This window comes from Danio rerio, chromosome 2 (genome assembly GCF_049306965.1).
Source record: "Danio rerio strain Tuebingen ecotype United States chromosome 2, GRCz12tu, whole genome shotgun sequence".
NCBI lineage: Eukaryota > Metazoa > Chordata > Actinopteri > Cypriniformes > Danionidae > Danio > Danio rerio.
The window spans coordinates 12,476,693-12,500,456 of NC_133177.1; the positions used below are offsets into that span (position 1 = coordinate 12,476,693).

Below are 23,764 nucleotides of genomic sequence, written 5' to 3' on the forward strand. Positions count from 1 at the left end.
ACACTGTGCAAGTCAGACAGGACAAGGAACATGGCTTGCTGGTTGTGCCACTAAGCTCACCCAGACCTTCTCATTACAAATTTAACTAAGACCATTTCAGGGACAGGTACTATCTGGCACCTGTGTTTCAACTGGATACAGAAAAATTAAGTGACCTATTTCAGTAGTAGTTGATGCATCCCAAGCTCATTCTGAAAACGTAGTCCCACGGACGTTTCTGGAGACAGCGGAATACGTCCCGGGAGGTACGTACGGCCACGCTTATTTTTTTCAAGCGAACGCTGAGGGGCGGTGTGACGCTGTTCCCTTTCGCGCTTGCCGGCCGACCAACCGCTTACCTCCTTGTGGAGGGCTTCCCCGCTGCAACCCGTTTGTCCACTCAGCTCACCGTGTACGTCGGCAGGCTTGAGATGCAGAGAGGAGTCGACTGCGGCGATCGGTTTCGAGTCCGGAAAGAGGGGTTCCAGCAATCAGGTAAGAGAAAAACAGAATCCCAAAAATTAAGTGAACGAGTTTCGTAACAGGGTGAGGACGCGGCGAAATCCGAAAAAGAGGTAAAAAAAAAAATCAGGGCTTTTCTTTTTTTGGATGGCTTTTGTAAACTGTTGCTCAGGTTTAGGGAAGCGAGCGGGCAGGCGGGACGATCGGTAACATTGGTTGGGTTCAGGGAAGGAGGAGGGCGGGTCGGCCAATTGGCCGGTCGCGCAGTCAATCATCCGGTCAGTCGGACAGCGGCCTCCGGCAGGTTCAAGCGAGAACAGCGCGGGCGTGAACCACACTCACGAGAGGCGTCTGAGGGGGCTTTCACACCTGCCTTATTAAGTTCGATTGAATCGCACTAGAGTTCGTTTCCCCTTTTGGTGCGGTTCGTTTGGGCAGGCGAGAATGCAGCAATCATACTCAAGTACGCACCAAAAGCAGACCAAATAAACGTACCAAGACCTGCTTGAAGAGGTGGTCTCGGTACGCTTTCAAACGAACCCTGGAGTGGTTCGTTTGTGGTGAGAATATGATTCGTAGTAAAACAGGTCCAACCGCAAAAAGTACTGCGCGTTTTGGACTAGTGCAGTTGCCGTAGGCCGATACGCTGTGCATTATGGGATATGGAGGAAAAATATTTGTTGACAGCACTTTACCAACAGAGAGAGAGAGGGGCAAACATTACCTGATGGATCGTTGGTAATATTTCCGCAAGATGACCATGTCTCAGCTAAATTAATTCACGTCTCCTCCTGAAGTGACGAGCGATGCATTAAACATTGTTTTCCAGCCGCGGCCGCGCTTCATTTTCGTAATGTATAGTTTATCTACCCTCCAGAGTAAAAGGTTTTTTGTTTACCTGCAGGAGTTCACTGGCATTTTCCCTCATGTGTACTCTGACCAATCAATAAGCAGTTTAGGAAATATGTTCAACAACATCTGGCCAATGACAGATGTGGATTTTGTAAGATGACTGCATTTTGGTTCGTTTCAACTGGTTCGGACCAAAGCAATCATTGTGGTGTGAAAACGACCCAAAGACGGCAGAAGATGCAACAATGTATAATTTATTACCCTTGGTCCGGACCAAATGAAGTGAACTACAGATGTGAAAGCACCCTGAGACGCGAAAAAGTGCACAACAGCGACCTCTCGCAGATTCGCAAAAACAAAAACTGCAGCCGTATGTACCCGCCGGGACGTATTCCGCGGTCTCCAGAATCGTCTGCGGGACTACGTTTCCACAATGAACCCGGGTTAAGTTGATGCTATAACTCAAGCAAGATCTCTCTCTGCAGGCCCCTACAGTACACCCTAAAGTGCAATCAGTTTGTTAAGTGGTGCTCTTATCTTAGAGAAGACCCTCAAACTTGCAAGATTCCTGTTGCGCTATTTCTTCTTCAGAGTGAGTTGGAGGGGAGGCTGAATTGGAAGAAGGAAGGCCCAGCCTTAGCACTGCTGTGTCCTGTTCACTTTTTTTGCATTAATGTTGACCGCATACACAGAACTTTACATTTCTGGGCTCTCAGTCTGATTTGGAGCGGAGGAAGGGAATGCTGTCTCTAAACAGAGGTTGGCCCATACTGGATAGTGGATCCCATCACCTCTGCATACCAGTCGCAAAGTGAGCTGTGCCTGAGGATGAGAGCTCATTCACCAACGAGAGTTGCCTCTTTTTATACATTAGTGTGAGGTACCTTTCTAACAGTCATAGGCTAGGCAACACCTAAAAGATTAGTAAGATATGACAATCTCAAAGTGAAACTGGATTCTTCCTGCTTGCTGGGTAACACCAGGTTATCGAAAGAAAATTCCCTCAGTGTCACCTCTTGCTGTGCCATGCTTGCACTTATTGCACTCTGCTATTAAGTTCCCCAGCCAGTGAACTCTAGAGAGTTCCTCCAAGACCCCAGCACCTAACGAAGAAGTTAGGTGTTGGATTACCTTTAAATTAAACTGTATGCCCACTAAGTCCACCAACATTTACTAATTACTACACATTCTACCCCTGGATTAACCCATGTTTTCACAACCAGCTAACCATCTTATCCATATGTAATGCTTGTCATTAGGGCCAACCCTTACAGTATGGGCTATGCTGTATCTCCTTTATGGGTAGTATGTGGCTCAACAGCATTCTTCTCCTTTAGAACTGAACTGGACTGATTTCCCAATGCACTGTCATATTCAAAATAACTAGCCTTAGCTTAGCTAGGTGATCTCATCACAACTACCTTTAAAATTCCAGGGACACTGAGAAAAATTGATGGTTATGCCTTTGGTGCTGCTTATAGTAGCTTGGCAATATCACACCAAATGTGTAATGTGGTAGTTGTGATGCTTTCCATAGGGATGCCAAGTGTTAGTCATGTTATAACGTAACTTGCAGTGACTGACTGAAAGGGACATTGTGTTGTTATGCCTCTATGCCGACAACGCAAAATCACCAGATGAAATTTGGGCAATAGCTGCTCATATATATCGTATTGTGCAAGTGACCCTGCATGCATGCAAATAAAGGAACATAATCCACAAATGCAGGCCATATTATGACATAATCTCCTTCTAAATTTCTACTTTAATTTTGTTTCCTTCTAAATTGCATATGTAAGCAAGACGATATGTGATCAGGCTGGTGTACCCACAGGCCTTGTGAGGTGTGCACCAGAAGGGTGATGAATGTAGATGTTGCAGGACAGATGCAGTTCATGGCCAGCATGGCAAATTTAAACTCTTCCTCACAAACAATATGATCTGAAAGTAGACATCACAGTATAACTTTGTATTAAAAAAGTTGTTTCTATGAATGTATATACTATTTGAGACAGTATGGAATTAAAGACAGATTTAACAGTACCTGCAAATTTCACATGAAATTTGTTTTCTGGTTTGAGAATCTGAACAAAAAGAGTACAGCCTGGAGCAAAATCCTTCACTGCCCAAGCACGCAGGATGGTCTGATAATCCTGAAAATGTATAAATAAAGCTGGAATATTAATGAACATTACACAAACATAACTCAGCAAAATATTTTCTAAGAGAACCCAACAGCTTAACAGATCTCTACAGTTAATCAAGTTTTTCAGGAACACCTAAAAATCTTGAAAATATGCAGATGTGCTGAAGCAAATTGTAAGGAAACAAGGCAGCACAGTAGGTCCCCAGGAGCTGAGTTGCACCTTTAATGATTTAAAATTGATTACAAATCTCAAGAATACATACTGCTGCATTGCGGTCAGCCACACAGCGACAAGTCAGAATGAAACAAGCCTCAGCATAATCCAGTCTGTAAAGAAACACATTATTTTAGACAATATATCTTAAATTAAGTATGTTTGTGTGTGCATGTATGTATGTATGTATGTATGTATATATGTATGTATGTTATGTATGTATGTATGTATGTACAGTATGTATGTATGTATGTATGTATGTATGTATGTATGTATGTATGTATGTACAGGGGTTGGACAATAAAACTAAAACATTGGTCAATTTAGTGTTAAAAGTATGATGGCTAAATCTGACTAGCCTGGTGGCCAATCTTTACTGAATACACATTCCACCAGTAAGAGCAGAGAGTGAAGGTTTAATTAGCAGAGTAATATTGCAATGCACATAACATTATGGGTGACATATCACAGTTCAAAAGGGAACAAATTGTTGGTGCGCATCTTGCTGACGCATCTGTGACCAAGAAAGCAAGTCTATTTGACGCATCAAGAGCCACGGTATCCAGGGTAATGTCAGCATACTACCAAGATCGACGAACCACATACAACAGAAGTAACTGTGGATGCAAGAGGCAGCGGTCTGAAACAGATGTCCAGCCAATCCTTTGGTCATTTGTGCCAAAGCCAAACATCAGTTTCAATGTTGCCAGCAGCAAAAATCTTGGGCTGTGGACAATGTGAAACATGTTTCATTTTCTATTGAGTCCTCCTTCACTGTCTTTCCCACATTCGAGTGAGTTACAGTGTGAAGCCCCAAACAAGTGTACAACCCAAACCTTTTATCTGTCATTCCCACGACAAAATTATGCTGCATTGGCTGTAAAAGGAGTCCCTGCACCATACTAATGAATTATTGTGATCTAAAATGAGGCATTTCAGTTTTATTGTCCAACCCCTGTATGTATGTACGTACGTGTGTATATTTGTTTTCTTGCAATTTCCTTATCCCATTTGCATTACTTGTTTAAAACTTCTTTAAACGTGGTTTAAATTTATTTATTCATTCAGTTTGACTCTTGAAGTGCCAGTAGCTATTGACTTTCATTATATGAATCACTAAGGACCACAGTGTCAGCTGGAATGTTGTAAAAACATGTTTAAAAGTCACCTATATTTCAGATGACCATTTCAATTTTGGGTGAACTATCCTTTCAAGATATGACCATTTGTACATCTCCTATTACAAGAGAGTTAGCATTTCTTATAAAATGCAAACAATCAATGACAACTTTGTTTAATTTTCTAAATTCCAAAAAAAAAAAAAAAAAAATCATTGTTTTCACAGACCAAATAAAATATATTTTGGAAGTATTGTATAAACATTTGTTTTATTTGACTGCTGCAACACTCCCTAAATGTGTTGGGACAGAAGCATGTTTAACACAGTGTCAAATGAACTTTTGTTTTCATTACAATCTTTAACAACTAGTACCTTTAATTCCCAAACAATTAAATTTTTTTTTTAATATTTCCAAATTAGTCTGTGTTGTTTGTGGCACAAGTAGAATGGGACTTGATCTAAGAACTGTACATTTCCCATGAACAATGTCATATTTATGGCAGTAATTGTCTGTATACTCTTCCAATATTATGAGTGACTTCTGCTAGTCACTCAAACCACTTTGCTGATCCCTGAACCATGAAACATGTTTGTTTGTTTGGTAACACTTTACAATAAGGTTCATTAGTTAATGCATTTACTAACATGAACTAATCATGAACAATACTTGTACAGCATTTATTAGTCATAATTGAACATTTACTAATGCATTATTAACATTAATGTCCATGCTTGTTAACATTAGTTAATGCACCATGAGTTAACATGAACTAACAATGAACAACTGTATTTTCATTAACTAACGTTTATTAACATGAATAAATACTGTAGTAAATGTATTGTTCATGGTTTGTTCATGTTAGTAAATGCATTACTTAACATTAACTATTGAACCTTATTGTAAAGTGTGACCGTTTGTTTTTTGTATCTGTTGCTCATGAATGTATAAAAGATCTTTTTAGACATTACATTCTCAGTCTCATTTGCAATGTCTTTTGAGATTGGCTCTACCCTGTGCAAAGAGCTGACGTTTAGCTTTCTCCTTGAGTAACAAAATTTTAAGTTGATTTCTTGATGCAGCAGCAGGCTGTTTATTTTGATTAGAAGTCAAGTAAGAGCTCAAAGGTTGAACATACAGTTGAGGTTCCTGCTTTAACTTCTTGCCTGACAAAGATTTCTCTGGATTTCCTTAATCATTTTATAATTATAGTTGATGAAAGACTTCGATTCTTTGTAATTATGCATTGTAAAATGTGATTTCTTTTTCTTTGACAACTCTTTAAATACTTTTGCAACAAAATGATAAGCAATTATCTAACTATGCTTGCACAGACTGAGATGCTCCTATAATACTTAAGCGTGAATCCCTCATATGTGTTACCAATTTTCCTGCTTACTGTGGGCTTTTTCAAATGTATTTGGTCAGAGAAAACAGTGGACATTTTTTGGAATTAAAGGAGTTATGACCAGGCCACTGAGCTTTACTGTATGCTAACCCAAAGATAACTATATTTACTATACATGGGAGCAACCACAATGCAGTAATTTTAGCAAAAGATAGTGTCTTAAGTCTCTTTGAACTCACTTTGCTCTGACCAAGTCTTGGTCTTTGAGGGCAGAGCCCTGCAGATATATGACTCTATGTGACCACATTGGGATCCGCAGCACACTTCTGACTGCTGCATCCAGCTCAGTTGGGCAAAGGATGATGACATAGTGCTCCTAAAAGACACCAACATCAAGTGGAAATAAATAATCTAAATACACTGCAGAGCTAACTGCTGCTGAGGTGAATAAATACAGCTGTCATTAAAGTGCATATGCAAATAAAGTCCTATAATAATGGTAAATGAAGTCACAGTAACAGCGAAGTAAAATAGGAATGCATTGAATATAAACGTATGTGTTAATTACCTCAAGTTTAGGGTGGGCATAAAACTCATTTAGGAAATCCATCAGCAGGTCAATTTTGATTGAACTGACACACAACACCACGTGTTTCTCTGTTTCTGCTCTCTGTCTGCTGTAATATCCTCCAGACTTCTGCCGCTCCATCCACAGATAAGCCAACTCCTCAAACTAGTGCATTAAACCACAAGGACACATCAATGCATTACACAGAATTAACTAATATTTTAATGATATTGCCACAGCCGCTACTGTACATTACTCTCCCTAATTGGACCATGGGAATTTTAATTGTATTATTGCAACATTGGTGGTACAATTTAAGTAAAAATTATGGTGCAATTTAAAACCACCATTTCAATATGTTTTAAAAACTTTTAAAGTACACTGTTAGACATTTCTGTAAATTACACAGTTATTTACTGTATTTCACCCAGTGTAATACTGCAAATTCCTTTTACGGTAAATAACTGTATTTACCGTTGCATTATGGGAATTTAGTGTGACGTCGAACAACATATACAGCGATGTAGCGTATTTGTAAAAATTCGTGTATTATACTGTATTTTCCACAACTGCTTCAACGCCACCTTGCGGCGATTCGACTACTCTGCACCACATTTTGCCCGAGGACCCTGGAGCAATTCTGGAGGACAATTTATTAGTGTGCCTGAAGAACATACTGGATTTAACAAACTTTACTCTGGTAAGCTGAGGCAGTGTTTCATTTTACAGAATGTTTTGTGGACGAGAATAGAACAAAGTAAAGCATAAAGTTGGCTATTATTATTTTCTCTGGCTTGGCGTTATTTCGCCCATTACATCTATTAAGATGTTACCTTTATTTAATTTATTACATTAACACTACTATTACTTTAAATAAGACTGTTTATGACTATTAGCCATTGTTCTCGTCATCTTTTTATTTATTTACAAAGGAACCGGTGTTGCAGCGGGTTTTGGTTTAGGAGGGAACCAGAGGTATGCAGACAGTTTTGGAGGACACTTAGCACGAGACAACGGTCCGGCAGAGAGTGTTTTCCCCCACAAGAATATGAATGAAAGACCAACAAATAATCCAGGTAAAAGCGCGTCTGTATGTGCTGACAACACTCGACATTGATTTGAGCACCTCTATTAGCATTTGTTTGCTCGGCAACATTGGCTGAAGCGATCTTAAAATGGTAATGTTAACTGTTAGCTAAACTGAGCTAAGTTTATACTGAATTGGACTCAAACTCATTTTAACGTGCACCGTTTAACTTATATTGATTTATACTATATATTAGATGTTGTGAACTTATTTTTCTCTGGTTTAGAGTAACTTATAACGTTAGCTTGAGAAAATAACATCGCGACGTAACCTATATGAACGTTAACGTAAATCTATACAATATGCATAGAGGTAAAGTTGGTTTTATATTCGCACATTCGTTCATTTAGAAGACTCTATACTGTTTACCATGTTACTTTGAATATTCGATCAGAATTAGCATGCCAGTATGACTTGAAATCAACATTAACACTGTTTATTTGACCGTGAGCATGTTGTACTTTGATAGTCATTAGCTGCTAAAATGATTTCGCTATTTAGAGTTTGCAAATAATACTTTTATGAAATTAAATTATTAAGGGGGAAGTCTGAATCTGCTAATATAAAACCAATTTTACCTCTATGCATTATGCTAATAACCACCTTTTTGCTATTTATTGTTTGCTAATTATTTTTTTATCACAACTCTTGACATTTGGTTTAACATAATTGTTACCATTATATTTTTTTCTGTTTAGATATGGCACTGGCACAGCAGCAGGTTTTGTCTGAAGAAACAAACAGCATTTCGGAGGAACATCTTGATCAGCACAGCCTTATGCTTAAAAAATAAGCAAGACCAGTAAGCAACCAAGGTAAACAAATAAAAAAAAAGTTGTGTGGAGGTTGTGGATTGTAGCATGGTATTCTTATCTGTATTTTTGGCTTTTTTATGGTCTCAATATAGAATACTGGGAGCCTGCCTGTGCAAACTGGACCTCATACAACAGTAATTACTGTACATCTATTTGTTTCTCAATATAGTAACGTTACTTTTAATACAAAATGTGTCACATGTTTAGTTGCTAGCTAAATAAAAAAATCTTTTTCCCTTTTTTATTAAACCATTTAGTAGGGTTTTTTTCATCTTTGTTTATAATATTTTTGAGCAGATTGAGGTCTGTCAGGGGTCAGACATTTCAAAATACAATAATTAGTATTGGGATACATGCATTTGTCTATGTATTAAATGTCTTTTTCCCCATTTCATGTTGCCTAAATATTTTGTAATAAATAAAATAATACAATTTTTTGTATAAATAATTCCAGAGGATGAAACAAAATGCACAGCAACAACCAGAGTGAGCCAGAAGATAGCAGGAGAAGTAGTGAAGAGAATGACAACCATGAACAACAGTGAGTTATCCTTCTTTCACCAGCTAACAGAGAACTTGGATTAGGTGAGACACTCTCAATAATTGTATCAGTATTCAGTCAGTTTTAGTTTATTAGAAATACATAAAACAAATAGTCTAATCTGTCCTGCAGTGAATCAACCCATCACAAATGCTACAATGTTTTTTTAAAACCTTGTTAGGGAAAAAAATAAACAGGACATTCTGGTTAGTTCTCTTTTAAACATGGTAGTGAGCAGGTTATGAGCAGGAGCCAGTTGCTCAGTACCAGCTGAAAACTACCCCAACCTAGCTGCCATGCTTCAAAATAATTAACCAGTATATGATTTATTTTTTTTAAACAAGCTTCTTCTATGCTTATGTTAGTCTGTTTGTCCTTATCCAGAGTTCTTCATAATCCTGAACTGGGCCAAATCCTGACCAGATGCTGTGGTGGTCATGGAGGAGTGAATCCTAAAAGACACACGTGATCAATGAGTTTCCGCATTGATCCAATGGGCCAGCCTGACCACCCGCTGGTGAACTTTCAAGCCTCTGGTGCCTAGACTGCGGCCTTGCACAAGTTTGGCTAGAGGAGAACTGGTCGTGCCCAACTGAGCCTGGTATCTCTCAAGGGATTTTATTCTACACTTTCGTCAGTTGGTGAAGTTTGTTCCATGCCACTGTCGCCACTGGACTGCTTGGCTACGATTGGTGGATCGGTGTATTTGCTCTTCAGTGTTTGGACTTTCAGCAGAGACATTTACTGCTTCAATTCTGAAAACTGGACTGAAGCAGCTTCAATTTATAAGAACTTCTATGTTAAGCTGCTTTGACATCATTGATCTACATTGTAAAAGTGCAATAGAAATAAAGATGAATTGCATTTGAACATGTGAATTCAGACCTTGTTGAGCATTTGACACCAGAACTAGTAATATTTTAAAGTTGGGTTGTTTCTGAGTGGGCTAATAGTTACAAATATTTATTTTTTTCAACGATATGCAATTCAGAAGTTTAAATTTTTATTGTACATGTATGTTCTAGTGCTTTGTGTGATTTATTTATTTTTAATGTGTTGATTTTATTGCTTAATGTAATTTTCACACATTTTCCTTAAATGCTTTAAGCATTATTAATGTTTTAAAGAATGGAATATTTTGTAATTGTGTCTGGTTTAATGTCAGTAGTACTTAGTACAATTGGGTTTTTTTTTCTCAACAATATGCAGGTCAGACACTTACATTAGTTTTGTACATGTATGTTCATGTGCTTTGTCATTTTCAATGTTTTTTTTCTTAAAATAAAATATTTTGAATGATTGAAATGTAATGTTTTTACACATTTTTAAGCTTGTTTTAAGCATCTCCAATGTTTTAAATAAAGAGTGTTTATTTTGTTAATATTTTGTAATTGTGTCTTTTTTATGTCTATAGTATTAAAATAATATTAATAAAATTATATTATAAAATATTTAGGACAAAATTAAAAGGTTTACAGTAGCTAACTGTTAACTTAGGTTTTTAGAGTAGTTAACCATTTTTAGACACTACGGTAACATGCTGTAAACGGATTTACAGTTGTATACTGTAAATCTAAAATACAGTAACTTACTGGCAACAGTGTTGCCAGTAAGTTACTGTAAAAACCCTTTGAAATGTCTAACAGTGTAGGTAGTTCTGATTAGAGTCCTACTCTCTACTAAGTGGCCTTAACTACCAGGTTCTTACAGTTTTTTACAATGGCTATGACACTTTTTTCAATACATTTAACAAGTTTGCTAAACTCTTAACGCAGCAACACACCTAAAACACACAATTGGCAAAACAGTTAATTTCATGCTCAAAATCAAACATTGTAAACTGAACTTCTAAACTTCTTTTCAAAATACAATAATAAATGAACACACTACACCATGTATAACAAAACACTGCAAACATGTTCCAAAATGACATAATTGTGCAAAACACTAACACATGTTCTCTTTCAACAGAAACATTCAGTCAATCAGAAAACACTGACAATAAAAACACTATCATCAGCTAAAATTACAGAAACTGCATTAGTTTATGTGTCAGCTCTGTCCTTATATTTTAAGACTCTCTACATTTCCATTTTGTTTTCTGGCATTTTCTTTCTTTTACTGCAAAAATTCAATACAAAAATAAAGAAATAAATTGCTTTATAAAATTTACAGTTGATGTAAAAAAATACAGACACAGAATTTTTTATATTTGCAAAAGGACATCACTGCAAGATATACAAACAGAAAAAACATCGCAATTATAATAAAAAAAACAAAGTAATTTTCTATTCTGCCTGGTCTTCTGCATTTGCCCGACTTCTTCTCTAGCCCGGCATGGTAACGATGGCCCTTTGACCTATTATGTTTCTCCTACGGCGACGCCTTTTCGCCAAGTTGAAGCCAGTCTCGTCAACATAGATAATTTCATGTGGGACTTGATTGACCTCCAACTTCATGACTCTCTAAACACAGTGTAAATGGTTCACTGTACTATAGCTACAGTAATGTATGTACTAATGAATGCCAGGTTTATAGAGTCGTTTACTGCAAAACACACTGTGCATAAAGTAATCACTGTATTGCATAACCTTACCTGGACGTATTGGTGACGGAGTTCTGCAATGTGCGCCTTGTTCGTTTCAAAAACCTCATGAGTCCTTTTTTTAGAACATACAGTATGATCATGTGATTTGAAAAATCTCAACACAGGAGTGTGCTTTCTAGATGGGAATCATGTTCATATGGGAGATGGGAGCTGTCATAAATAAATAAATAAATATGTATATATATATATATATATATATATATATATATATATATATATATATATATATATATATATATATATATATATGTGTGTGTGTGTGTGTGTGTGTGTGTGTGTGTGTGTGTGTATACATACATGTATGTATGTGTGTGTGTGTGTGTGTGTCTATATATATGACAGATGACAGCGGATTGACAGCGGTATATACACACACACACACACACACACACACACATATATATATTTATATACACACACACACACACACACACACACACACAGGGAATGTATTTGTGTTTCAATTGACAATATGAACAGCTGTTCACTTTGGCTTTAGCCTATATAGGTTCTGTTTAGAACATGATGTTATCTGTTCTGACATACTGTGTGAAAGCATTGGTAAATTGGACTACGAAATTACAATGTTTTGTTCTTGGTTGTGCTTGTGTGTAAAAGAAGTTAAAGCATTTTAATTTTGTGTTAACTGGATGCATTTTGTGTCAAAGCAACAAGAAATGTGTTAATTGTATAGCCCACGAAGACGGATGTTGTGCTAACCGTGTTAAGAGTTTAGGAAACTTGTTAAATGTATTGAAAAAAGTGTCATAGCAATTGTAAAAAACTGTAAATAAAAACATAAATACAATGTGTTATTGTGTTCATATTGTATTGTGCTATTAAGTTGGGATATAGGTAAGGTTAGGGACAGGTTTGGTGGTATAAATGTAGGATAAGGTGTAAGGGATGGGTCAGTAGTATAATTATAAATGAAAAAAATTATTAATATATGCAATTTCATGCAAATCATTTTTAAAATAATTTTAAAAGTACAATGTAAAAACATGTACATGTGTGTAAAGTACATTAAACCAAATCATTCATTTAAATTAATTAAACGTCACTTAATGGTGGCATATAATAATAATATGGATACTCTAAGGCGTAGAGTATATATAGAATAAGATTTAATGTAAAACCCCTTTAAAAAAATCAGACCTGTCGGAACAAAACACAGACTGTTAGGTCTACATCAGCCGGACGTGCATGAGCAGCAGAGTGATGAAGTTTGGCAGTCAAAACACAGACCTTCATTCATTCATTGTCTGTCGGCTTTATTAATTCGGGATTGCCACAGCGGAATGAACCGCCAACTTATCCAGTACGTTTTTAAACAGCGGATGCCCTTCCAGTCGCAACCCATCTCTGGGAAACATCCACACACTCATTCATACACACACTCATACACTACGGACAATTTAGCCTACCCAATTCACCCGTACCGCATGTCTTTGGACTGTGGGGGAAACCAAAGCACTCGGAGGAAACCCACGCGAATGCAGGGAGAACATGCAAACTCCACACAGAAACGCCAACTGAGCCGAGCCGAGGTTCGACCAGCTACCTTCTTGCTGTGAGGCGACAGCACTACCTACCTAAACCTAAAACAAAGACCTGTTACCTTATTTTTAAGTTTAGCTATTAATAAACTTACCATATATGTCATACTCTTATTTTGGAAAAACCGGAGATGCAGGGAGGCCAATAAATTAAACCACACCTTGTGATTCAACCACACCTTGTGTTTGCCAATTGTTTTCTATGCATTGCTAAGTGACTCAGACGTGACAGACATGTACAGACATGTAGTTCTACGCCAGCCATCTGATTATAGCTCGTCACAAAAATGCAGGATATACAGATTAAAAATGTATTCAGCAACACCTCGAAGAGGCATATGGTCTGTTAAGTTGAACCTTTTGCTCTTTTATTGTGAAATGTGCAACATGTTTTCAGTGAGGCAACAACCACATATTGACTGCTGAATATGTTCAATGCATGTTTATGCATCAGGTCATATCACTTAATGTGAATTTGATTGAGTCAAAGAACAGCGATGCACTCTATTCAACATCACCTGTTTATTCAGAGATTGATATCAATTACATTGTAAAATATTTGTTAGTCTGTCCCTTTTGTTGACAGTATATATTTTGCTCAGTTTGTTTAAAGATTTTGACAAACGTAATGATTTTTTTTTCACAGTTTATTTAAAAATACATCATTATGTTTGCTTTTGAGTGAGATAGAGAGCAGGGACTGAGCTGCAGGAGTGACAGAGCTGAGCTCATTATTAATCATAACCATTCCAAATATGGTCTTTATGAAGATAATTCAAGGGGTAACTCCTCTATTTATGAATGACCATATACATTTTTTAACCTACCCAAGCCACATACCTACTATGTAGATATCAAAAATCAATGCACTATATAGCATCATTAATATAAAGTGGGACCTTGCATTATTAACTGCATACTCGGTATTCTCAAAAGCAGGCTTACCTGGATTGGCAGGACCATTAAAGTGACAAGTATCATAAAAACCACCAGCAACTTGGATGGCCAAATATCAGGAACAACATCTCCAAACCCCACTGTAGAAAAGGTCACGATGCAGAAGTAGAAAGAGTCAAAAACTGTGAGTTTTGTTCCGGCTCGCTGCAAGTGCTCAACACCACAAATGCTGGAGAGTTAGAAACAAATGCAACAAAAGCAAACATCACAAAGAAGTCCATGGTAGTTTTGCAGAACAGTGATGCCATATACAATATGCAAAAGACTTAAAATGCTTCTCCTATGCAGAAATTGGGCTCTATTTATTTCATTTTCATTGCTAAACGTTTGTGTATTTTTTATTTCATTTTAAAATTATTTTTTATATATTATTGTCAACCCATGCTCATTCTGAAAATGTACCACTATGTACATTTCTGGAGAGCGTAAAATATGTTTTATTTTCAAGTTTTTGTTTTCACAAATCCACCAGAGGCCCCTGTGTATGCTTTTTGAGATCTCAAATTTCTCTTGTGAGTGCCATTCAGGCGTACTGTTCTCATGTAAAACCTCCAAAGGGCTGCTGTTGACTGACTGACCCATCCTCCGCCTTCTCTAAACCCAACCTATAGGCTATACTGTTTTTAAAAACACCAAATGACCCACCCACACACTTCCCTAAACCCAACCTACAGTTTTAAAAAACGATCCAGAAAAAGAAAAGCCCAGATTTATTTTTTTTTAGATTTTACCACATTTTCACTCTGTTATTTACTTGTTTATTTTACTTTTTGGCTTCTGTTTTTGTTAAACCTGCCTTCTGGACCCCTTTTTCACCGGACTCAAACCCTGTCATTACAGTCAATTCCTCTCTGCATCTCAAGTCCGCCGATGTTCATGGCGAGCTACTGCACAAACGTAAAAGTGGGAAAGCTGTCCTTACAGAGGTTTGCGGTCAGTTGGTAAGCAGGAAAAGGAACGACGTCATACCACCCCATAGCGTTTGTTTTAAAGACCAAATGCAGCCATATGTACTTCTGGCCACATAATTTGTGATCTATAGAAATGTATATAAGGCTACATTTTCAGAATGAGTCTGTGTCATGTAGTATATAGTAAAATATATAGTATAGTATATAGAAGGGTCACTAAAGTAAATGTTTATTCACAATTCCATATGAATATTGTAAAAAATGTATATAGTTTACAACAAATGTAACATTTTTCACCTGTTGTCACTTGTTTTGGCAACTTAGTTTGATTTATCATGAAAACAATTGTTTGAGTGAGTTAAATATGATACATATGATGAACATATATTTTTGAGCAGCTACCTTATGAAGAGATTTACAATATGCAATCTCCATTTTCAAGTAAAACATCACACATTGACTCATGTGGTCATGAATTGATAGGATCGGGAAATGACAGAAAAGACCTAATCACTCTGTCTGCATTAACCCTCCAAATGACACATATACTATAAGCAGACAGTTTGTGAAACAGTTTCTTCTCTAAAAGCTTTGAGATGCACTTACAGGGAGTGTAAGGCGTCATATAGGGCTGTCTGAAGATTTCTAATGACTGAACACTTAACCACAGTGCAATTACTATACAACTTTAGTCCAGCGATAAAAGGGAATCAAACCTCAATATATTGTCAACAAAAGAAAGATAATGTTGCTGAGGTCTACGGTAGATAACATACAGTCATCATGTCATATTTACTTTGCTTTATTTCCAAATGACTGTTAAACCATATGGTGCATTTTGGTGATTTTAAGTGGCTACTGTAATTCTCCCTAATTTTATACATACCTGAAACACAAACAAATCATTACATTAACATTGAACATGAACCACTATGGATCTTTACTTTAATGTTTTCAATTAGAACATTTAACTATGTTGCTGCTTATTTCAGTATGAAATTAAGTATTCACTGCTGTAGTTTTCAAGTAAAAATATGGGGTGGACTTAATTTTATTTGTTAAAATGTAATTGGATGGTAAGCCATTAGTCAAACTCATGTGAGTGAAAGGTTATTGTCCCACATTCATGTCAGCAAGCACATAATCAGAAAACAGAGGGCAAGAAAAATGTTTTATCAGACATTCATTCATTCATTTTCATATTAGTCCCTTTATTAATCATGGGTCGCCGCAGCGGAGTGAACCATCAACTTATCCAGCACATATTTTACACAGTGGATGCTCGTCCAGCTGCAACCCATCACTGGGAACTTAACTAGACATTATGAAGGCATATTAAAGCTGCAGTCTGTAATTTTTTGGTTAAAAATGACCCGAAATGAAATATTGAGCAACTACATAACTATCCATTCTTCAAAACTACCTCCTTACCAATTCACAATGCTAAGCTTGTAATAAAGTTTTATTATTGGAGTGTTATTGGTAGGTTTTCATGAGAAATATGGGCAGGCCGCCATTTGTCGTTCTGTCATTACATTACATCTGGTAACATACTATATACAGCTGCACTCACCGGTCACTTTACTAGGTACACCTTACTATTACCAAGTTGGACTCCCTTTTGTTTTCAGAACTGCCTTAATCCTTCATGGCATTGATTCAACAAAGTACTGGAAATATTCCTCAAAGATTTTGCCCCATGTTAGCATCACACGGTTGCAGCAGATTTGTCGGCTGCACATCCATGATGCAAATCTCCTGTTCCACCACATCCCAAAATGTGCTCTATTGGATTAAGATGTGGTAACTATGGAGGCCATTTGAGTACAGTGAACTCCTTGTCATGTTCAAGAAACCAGTCTGGGATGATTTGCGCTTTATGACATGGAGCGTTGTCCTGTTGGAAGTAGCCAAGAAAATACCCCCCACACCATTACACTACCACAAACAGCCTGAACCATTGATACTAGGCAGAATGGATCCATGCTTTCATGTTGATGATGCCAAATTCTGACCCTCCATCAGAATGTTGCAGCAGAAATCGAGACTCATCAGGACAGGCAACATTTTTACAATCTTCTACTGTTCAATTTTGGCAAGCCTGTGAATCAAAAGCCTGTGTAGCCTCAGTTTTCCTATTCTTAGCTGACAGGAGTGGCTCCTGGTGTGGTCTTCTGCTGCCCATCTGCCTCAAGGTTTGACGTGTTGTGATTTCAGAAATGCTCTTCTACATACATCGATTGTAAAGAGTGGTTGTTTGAGTTACAGTTGCCTTTCATTCAGCTTGAACCAGTCTGGCCATTCTCCTCTGACCTCTGGTCTCAACAAAGCATTTGTGCCCACAGAACTGCCGCTCTCTGGATATTTTCTCTTTTTTGGACCATTCTTTGTAAACCCTAGAGATGGATGAGCATGAAAATCCCAGTAGATCAGCAGTTTCTGAAATACTCAGACCAGCTCATCTGGCACCAACAACCATGCCACGTTCAAAGTCATTTAAGTCACCTTTTTTCCCCATTCTGATGCTCGGATTGAACGGCAGCAGATCGTCTTGTCCATGTGTACATGCCTAAATGCATTGGGTTGCTGCCATGTGATTGGAAATTTGCGTTAACGAGCAGTTGGACAGCTGTACCTAATAAAGTGAGTGTATATCGTATGAGAGAAGGCTGCAGATGGTGAATAATTTATAGACTTTTTATCACAGTAGCTAGAATGCTATTCTATGTTCTAAGCAAGTTTAATTTGTTTTTTGCTTTAACAACAATGTGCTATGGGTGCCAATAGCCTCATGGGTAGTAAGCCAACATGTAGCACCAATAAACTTCTGGTTTCCGGAGTTTGTATTCTGTCATAACGAAGGCAAAAAAATCCAAAAATAAATCTTACAAAATAGGATGAAAATAAATACTAAGATGGTCATGTACAACCACTTGACATTGGTCACCTCTACAATTTGAGCCAAATACAATCTCTTCTGTTTTCTTAGTATTTATTAATAACTAAATTTTATCACACCAATCAAGAATTATGAAATCTGTTTGAAATCTAAAATATGTTTAGATGTGGTGCATTTTAGCCTTTATTGTTCAGAAAATTAGGTCCACTCCGCGGTGTGCAATTTGCTAGGGTTTTGTACAATTAGCTTTGCAATTCACCAGGGATTAATAAGGATGTGAACACAGAAAGACAAGCCTGCCTGTGGCAACTAAGTGCTTCTCCACGTAAAAGCAGAAACCACAAAAAAATGAGCTGCAATTCAATCTGTTTTTGACCCTTGACGGGCTGCACAGCTAATGGCTTGGTCTCAGTCAAATGAAAGCAAACAGACAAAACATGATGAAGACCACAGCACATATATCTTGAGAAATCCTCTTAGACAGGCAGTTTGTGGTTGAATGTAGACTGTCTATTGTGTCTGTTTATGTGTGTGCACTTGTTTATGTAACACATAATTGTATGTTGCAACCATTTTAGATATGCATCGCATGTACATTTCTGGAGAGATCAAAATGAGTTCCAGGACGTATGTTTGTTTGCAGTTTTCTTTTTGTGAATACGCCACAGGCAGCTATATAGTCTTTTTCAAATCTCAAATTTCTCACAAGTGTCATTCGCCCCTGGTATTCTCGCATAAATTCACCTGAGGCCGATGTCAACTGACTGACTGACTGACTGACTGACTGATCGACTGTCTGACAGACCCCCTTTCCCAAACCCAACTAATAGTGTTTTCAAAAGCACAGATTAACACGCTCACTGCCTTCCCCCAAAACAACCAACAGTATTTTCGAAAGCTCAAATTAAGGAGCCCCCAGCCCTTCCCTAGACCAAAGCGACAGTGTTTTCATTAGCAATCCAAAAAAAAAAAAAGAGTAGATTTTCTTGATTTTTACTAGATTTTAAGATATTACTATATTCTCACCCTAGAACCCTGTTGCCACCGTCAACTTCGCACTGCGTCTTTAGCCCCCCGACTAATGTGGCAAGCAATTGGGCAAACTGGTGACAGTAGAAAAGTCATCCACTTGGAGGTAAGTGGTCACCGGGAGTGCGAAAAGATACAGAAGCCATAAGTGGTATCATACCGCCCCGTAGTATTTGGCTAAAGGGGAAATGAAGCACTCAGTCAAGTTATGAAAATATATACTATAAACTCGATTAATGTAACCATTATGAAGAAAACGGCATGTTTTATTACAGATTTTAGATCTAGGGTGCCGCCATCTTTGTCAGGATCCAGCCCTTACAGCCCTGTCACTCCTGCCTGTGTTTAAAGTCTTTTCGTTTGTTTTGTGTATCAGCACATGGTTGCTCTTTTGTTGTGTTTGCCATGTTTTTCTATGCCTTGCCCCCTTGTTTAGTCCTTGTTTGTCTAATTATGTTCACCTGTTCCTCCTGCTCTCTACTCCCTTTATATTGAATTCATTTTCCACTTGTCTTTGCCGGTTTGTCATACTATCTTTCGTGTGCATGTCTAGCTTATCTTGTTTAGTGCATGATAAAGGTTTAGTTTAGGTCTAGTTTTGTTTCTTTTGTCTAGTCCTAGTCTAGTACAAGTCTTTTTGATCTTTATCTTGAATTAATTTATCCTTTTGATTCGGTTTATTAATTTATTTTTTCATCTTTCAGCAAGGTTGCTGTCATTTTCAATTTTATTTCTGTTTGCAGCTCAAGACTAATTTCAAGTTTTCATTTAGCCATTTTTGTGATCCTTACGCCTGTTTCACGCCTGTTTCACACCGCAAGCGTCAGCGGCGCGTGAGCAGAGCGTGAGCAGCGCGTGTGTTTTCGGCGTCCATGTTAACAGATTATAGCTTTCATACCGCACGCAGCAGCAGCGCGTCAGTGCGAGGCGTGAGCGTCGCCGAAGCAGCAGTGCAGCGATAGTTTCGGCGCTGGGTCTATTTTTGACGCGCTGCTCACGCTCAATTAAAGTGACAGTGCATTGATAATGACCAAAACACAATGAATGACAGTAAAAAGTAGCAATTTTACCCAATAAATACGTTGATAACGTCAAATGGTATACATATAGTCATTCAAATGAACTTAAAACGATTAAAAACGGCAACATTTATTTAGGCCCGAACTACAAAACCAAATGTAAAACAATTTTAGTATCAGTTTTGCTTAAGTTGCACACTAGTGTTGTAGGAGAGGGGAAATAGAATATTTACGGGATTTGTAGTCCATAGCGAAGTGTATTGTGGGTAGTGTAGTTCGACACGCATGCTGGATGATGTGAGCTCGCTGTGTTCTGTGCAGCTGAGCAGAGGAAGAAAGTTTAAATCGGCTTTGTTTTATGTTCACTCGAGTTATTCCTACCGGGAGCTGTTTGCACTGTGAATCTGACAACACGAAAATAAGTAAAATAATGGCATGCATTGGTAACTTTTGTCCGTCTCATCATCTGCACGAGCATGAATTATTGAGCTGTTATTCTGCCGCTGGACAGATGAAAAGTTTAAAAGGTGTATTTGTATATAGAGAGACATGGGTAACTAGATAGAATAGACAGAGATAGGTTGATCTCTGTAGCAGCTGCCGAAGAACTGCGCGCTGCAGACGCAGCTGGTGTGAAAGGCAAACGCCTGCGTGCTGCTACTGCTCGACATACGCGCTGCTCACGCTCTGCTCACGCGCCGCTGACGCTTGCGGTGTGAAACAGACGTTAGCCCCAGTCTAGCCCCAGTCCTTAGCCCCAGTCTAGCCCTAGTCTTTTGTTAGTTCTTCACTGGTTGTGGATCCCCTTTCCTTGATGATCCATCTGTTGGCCACCCCCGTCCCAAACCAGAGGTTCGGCTAGCTACCGATTGACTGCTTGGCATGAAGTTTGGAATTCCCCTTTCCTGACCAGCCTTTGTTACCCCTTTAAGACACTCCCCTCTGTATTATCCTAAAGTCCTGAGTCTCCTTCCCTTACAAGCCTGTTCTCCTGCCATCACCCTGCACAATTGTCTTTCTGCATTGCCCTGTTTACCTCCTGTAAATAAACCTTTGTGTTCTCCTTTCAATTCTGCGTTTGGGTCCTCCTTGCCAAACGTGACAATCTTGGAATGTCAATGTGTCTGATGTCATGGGGTTGGCTCTGTTCCTTAGCTGAACAGATACAGTGGTTGTAAAGGACTGAACATGGAGACTGTAAAGCCTAATTTAATCCAATACGTGAAGTTGTGGACGTGGAATTGGTGCTCTAATATAAAAATTGTTATATTTAATTATTTTATCTTTTTACCCTTTTAACTACAGATCATTTGATGTGCTTTGGTCCACATTACACTGTCTGACTGCCTGTATGAGTGTTAACCATGGTAGTAACGGACTGAACACAGAGACTGGACAGCCTAATTTATCACAATGCATGAAGTTGTGGATGTGCATCACAGAGCTGGTGTAAATACACCAAATACGAGCATTCAGGTTATGTCTTAAGTTGTGTATTTTTATTACTATTATTTTTTTGTTAATATCTTTCATTTGATGTTCTTTGGTCCAATCTCTCACTCTGCTCCAAAGCTGCCAAGTGATTTACATTCAGACTAATGCAATGATTAAAATGATTAGACTTCACGCTTTACTAAGTCATGTCTTTGTGGATTATGTCAAGACATTCTCTTATCAAGTTGATCAATTCGATCTCTCAACATTTATGAAGGACGTATAAACCTGCCATTTGAAAAACCATGCTGATCTTAGTTTTGTTTGAACACAGAAAGAGGTGAGCATCTGTAGTAGTGAAAAGTAAAAGTACCCACCCACATTACGACAGTACCAGTCGAAACCCATACAGGCAGTCAGGCAGCATAATATAAAAAGTGGACCAAAGTGCATCAAATTATGTGTAATTTAAAAGGGTAAAAGAAAAATGGAAGAAATATATACATTTTTATATTAGACACATATAATGCTTGTATTTGCACCAGCTCCATGTCCACAACTTCACGCATTGGGTTAAATTAGGCTTTACAGTCCCTGTGTTCAGTCCTTTACTTCCACTGTATCTGTTCAGCTGAGGGAATGAAACCAAGCCCATGACGTCAGACACAGTGACATTCCAAGATGGCGGCACCCTAGTTCTAAAACTTATACTAAAACATGCCATTTTTTGACATGGTTATATTAATTGAGCTGGTATATATATTTCCATTAAAGTGGAAATCGATTTACAAACTAATGTAAACTTGACTGAGTGCTTAATTTCTCCTTTAAAGACAAAATGCAGCCATAAGTGCCTCTGGCTACATATTTCGCTCTCTCCAGAACAGGGGTGAATTTAGTGATTTGGGGGCCCTAAGCAATTTCAGTTATGGGGTCCTAGCATTCTTGGAAAATAAACTGCATTTTAAAAAGAAGGCTATTTAAATAATCATATAAAAAGTATAGATTTAAAAGAACTTTTATATTTAGCAAAAAAAAAAAACTATTTACTAAACTAACTACTGTTTGAACTGTACAGCAGGGGTGTCCAAACTCGGTCCTGAAGGGCCGGTGTTCTGCAGATTTTAGCAACAGTATGCCTTAACACACCTACATGGTTGTTTCCATGTAGAAAGAAAGAAAGAAAGCCTAGTAAGAGCTTGATTAGCTAGCCCAGGTGTGTCTGATTGTTGTTGGATCTAAACTTTGCAGGACACTGGCTCTCCAGGACCGAGCTTGGGCACCCTGATGTACAGTTAATTAGCCATTTTTGTGATTAGATTTTAATATAAATGAAAAAAAAAAAGTTTAAAAAAATTGAATTCACAATTAAACAAACTTTTCACCATTTTTCATATGAAGTGAATAAAATTGCTGTTTGTGAATTGGCGGCCATTACTTTACTTTTCAGTAGGAAATGTTATTTTAATTGAACAGGCCCTCAGCCCACATCATCTGGCGGTGTTTCAGCCAGAAAGCAGATAGATGCATTTCATCGTTTGTCTTATTTTTACCCATCCCCCCCCCCGCCCCAAAATGCCCAAAATTATACTAAAAGGGGGTAATTGACATTTAAAACTTCTGTGCGGGTTGACGTTAGGGAATGTATGGGTATAGGGCCATTTATAGTCAAGCCTCAAATGATTTATACCTCTGGCCAATTCTGACTTTGTTTGTTTTACTTTATTTAATCCACACTGATGCCTTTTGTACATTGTCTTATTATCTTTTGGGAGAAGACTGTCAACTTGCTGGATGAATACAAGTAATTTTAAGTCAGAATTTGCCAGGCGCATGAAAAATTTTAGACTTGACTGTAATAAATGTTTTTTTACAGTATAAATACGTTATGCCTAAGTAGATTTCCTGCAAACCACCAATACCAATGTGTGTGTGTTTGTGTGTGTAAGAGAGTGTTTCTTTTCCGACTCACAAAGTGAAAATGAGGCAGACAATGGTGGAGATGAGCATGAGGACCTGATTGAACATGGCTGACTGTGTCCGGTGAATAGCTCGATGAAGATCATTCTGGGAGCCATAGAAAAAAGATGATGTCATTACATTACATTATGATATCATTACATGGTGTAAATGTTATGGCTGTGAGATGAACAGGTGTAACCTTACAATTTTAACAAATAACCTTAAAAATGTTAATTTATTCATTCAGTTTGTTTTC

At 37.8% G+C, this 23,764-nt stretch overlaps 2 protein-coding genes across 3 annotated transcripts in view; one reads left to right on the top strand and one right to left on the bottom strand.

Annotated features, from left to right (window-relative positions):
• ro60 (Ro60, Y RNA binding protein) overlaps window positions 1–23,764 on the top strand; it is a 489,528-nt gene that overhangs the window by 124,138 nt on the left and 341,626 nt on the right. The gene's annotated exons all lie outside the window — the stretch shown is intronic.
• Window positions 1–23,764, bottom strand: part of kcnt2a (potassium channel, subfamily T, member 2a) — a 67,456-nt gene that overhangs the window by 28,738 nt on the left and 14,954 nt on the right. For both annotated transcript variants that reach the window (XM_073923587.1, XM_068213585.2), the window contains exons 9-15: window positions 23,519–23,613; window positions 14,243–14,423; window positions 6,688–6,852; window positions 6,359–6,495; window positions 3,703–3,766; window positions 3,338–3,446; window positions 3,126–3,234 (exon numbers count right to left, since the gene is read on the bottom strand). In XM_073923587.1, the coding sequence (XP_073779688.1) occupies window positions 3,126–3,234; window positions 3,338–3,446; window positions 3,703–3,766; window positions 6,359–6,495; window positions 6,688–6,852; window positions 14,243–14,423; window positions 23,519–23,613 (860 nt within the window). The remainder of the gene's footprint in view (window positions 1–3,125; window positions 3,235–3,337; window positions 3,447–3,702; window positions 3,767–6,358; window positions 6,496–6,687; window positions 6,853–14,242; window positions 14,424–23,518; window positions 23,614–23,764) is intronic.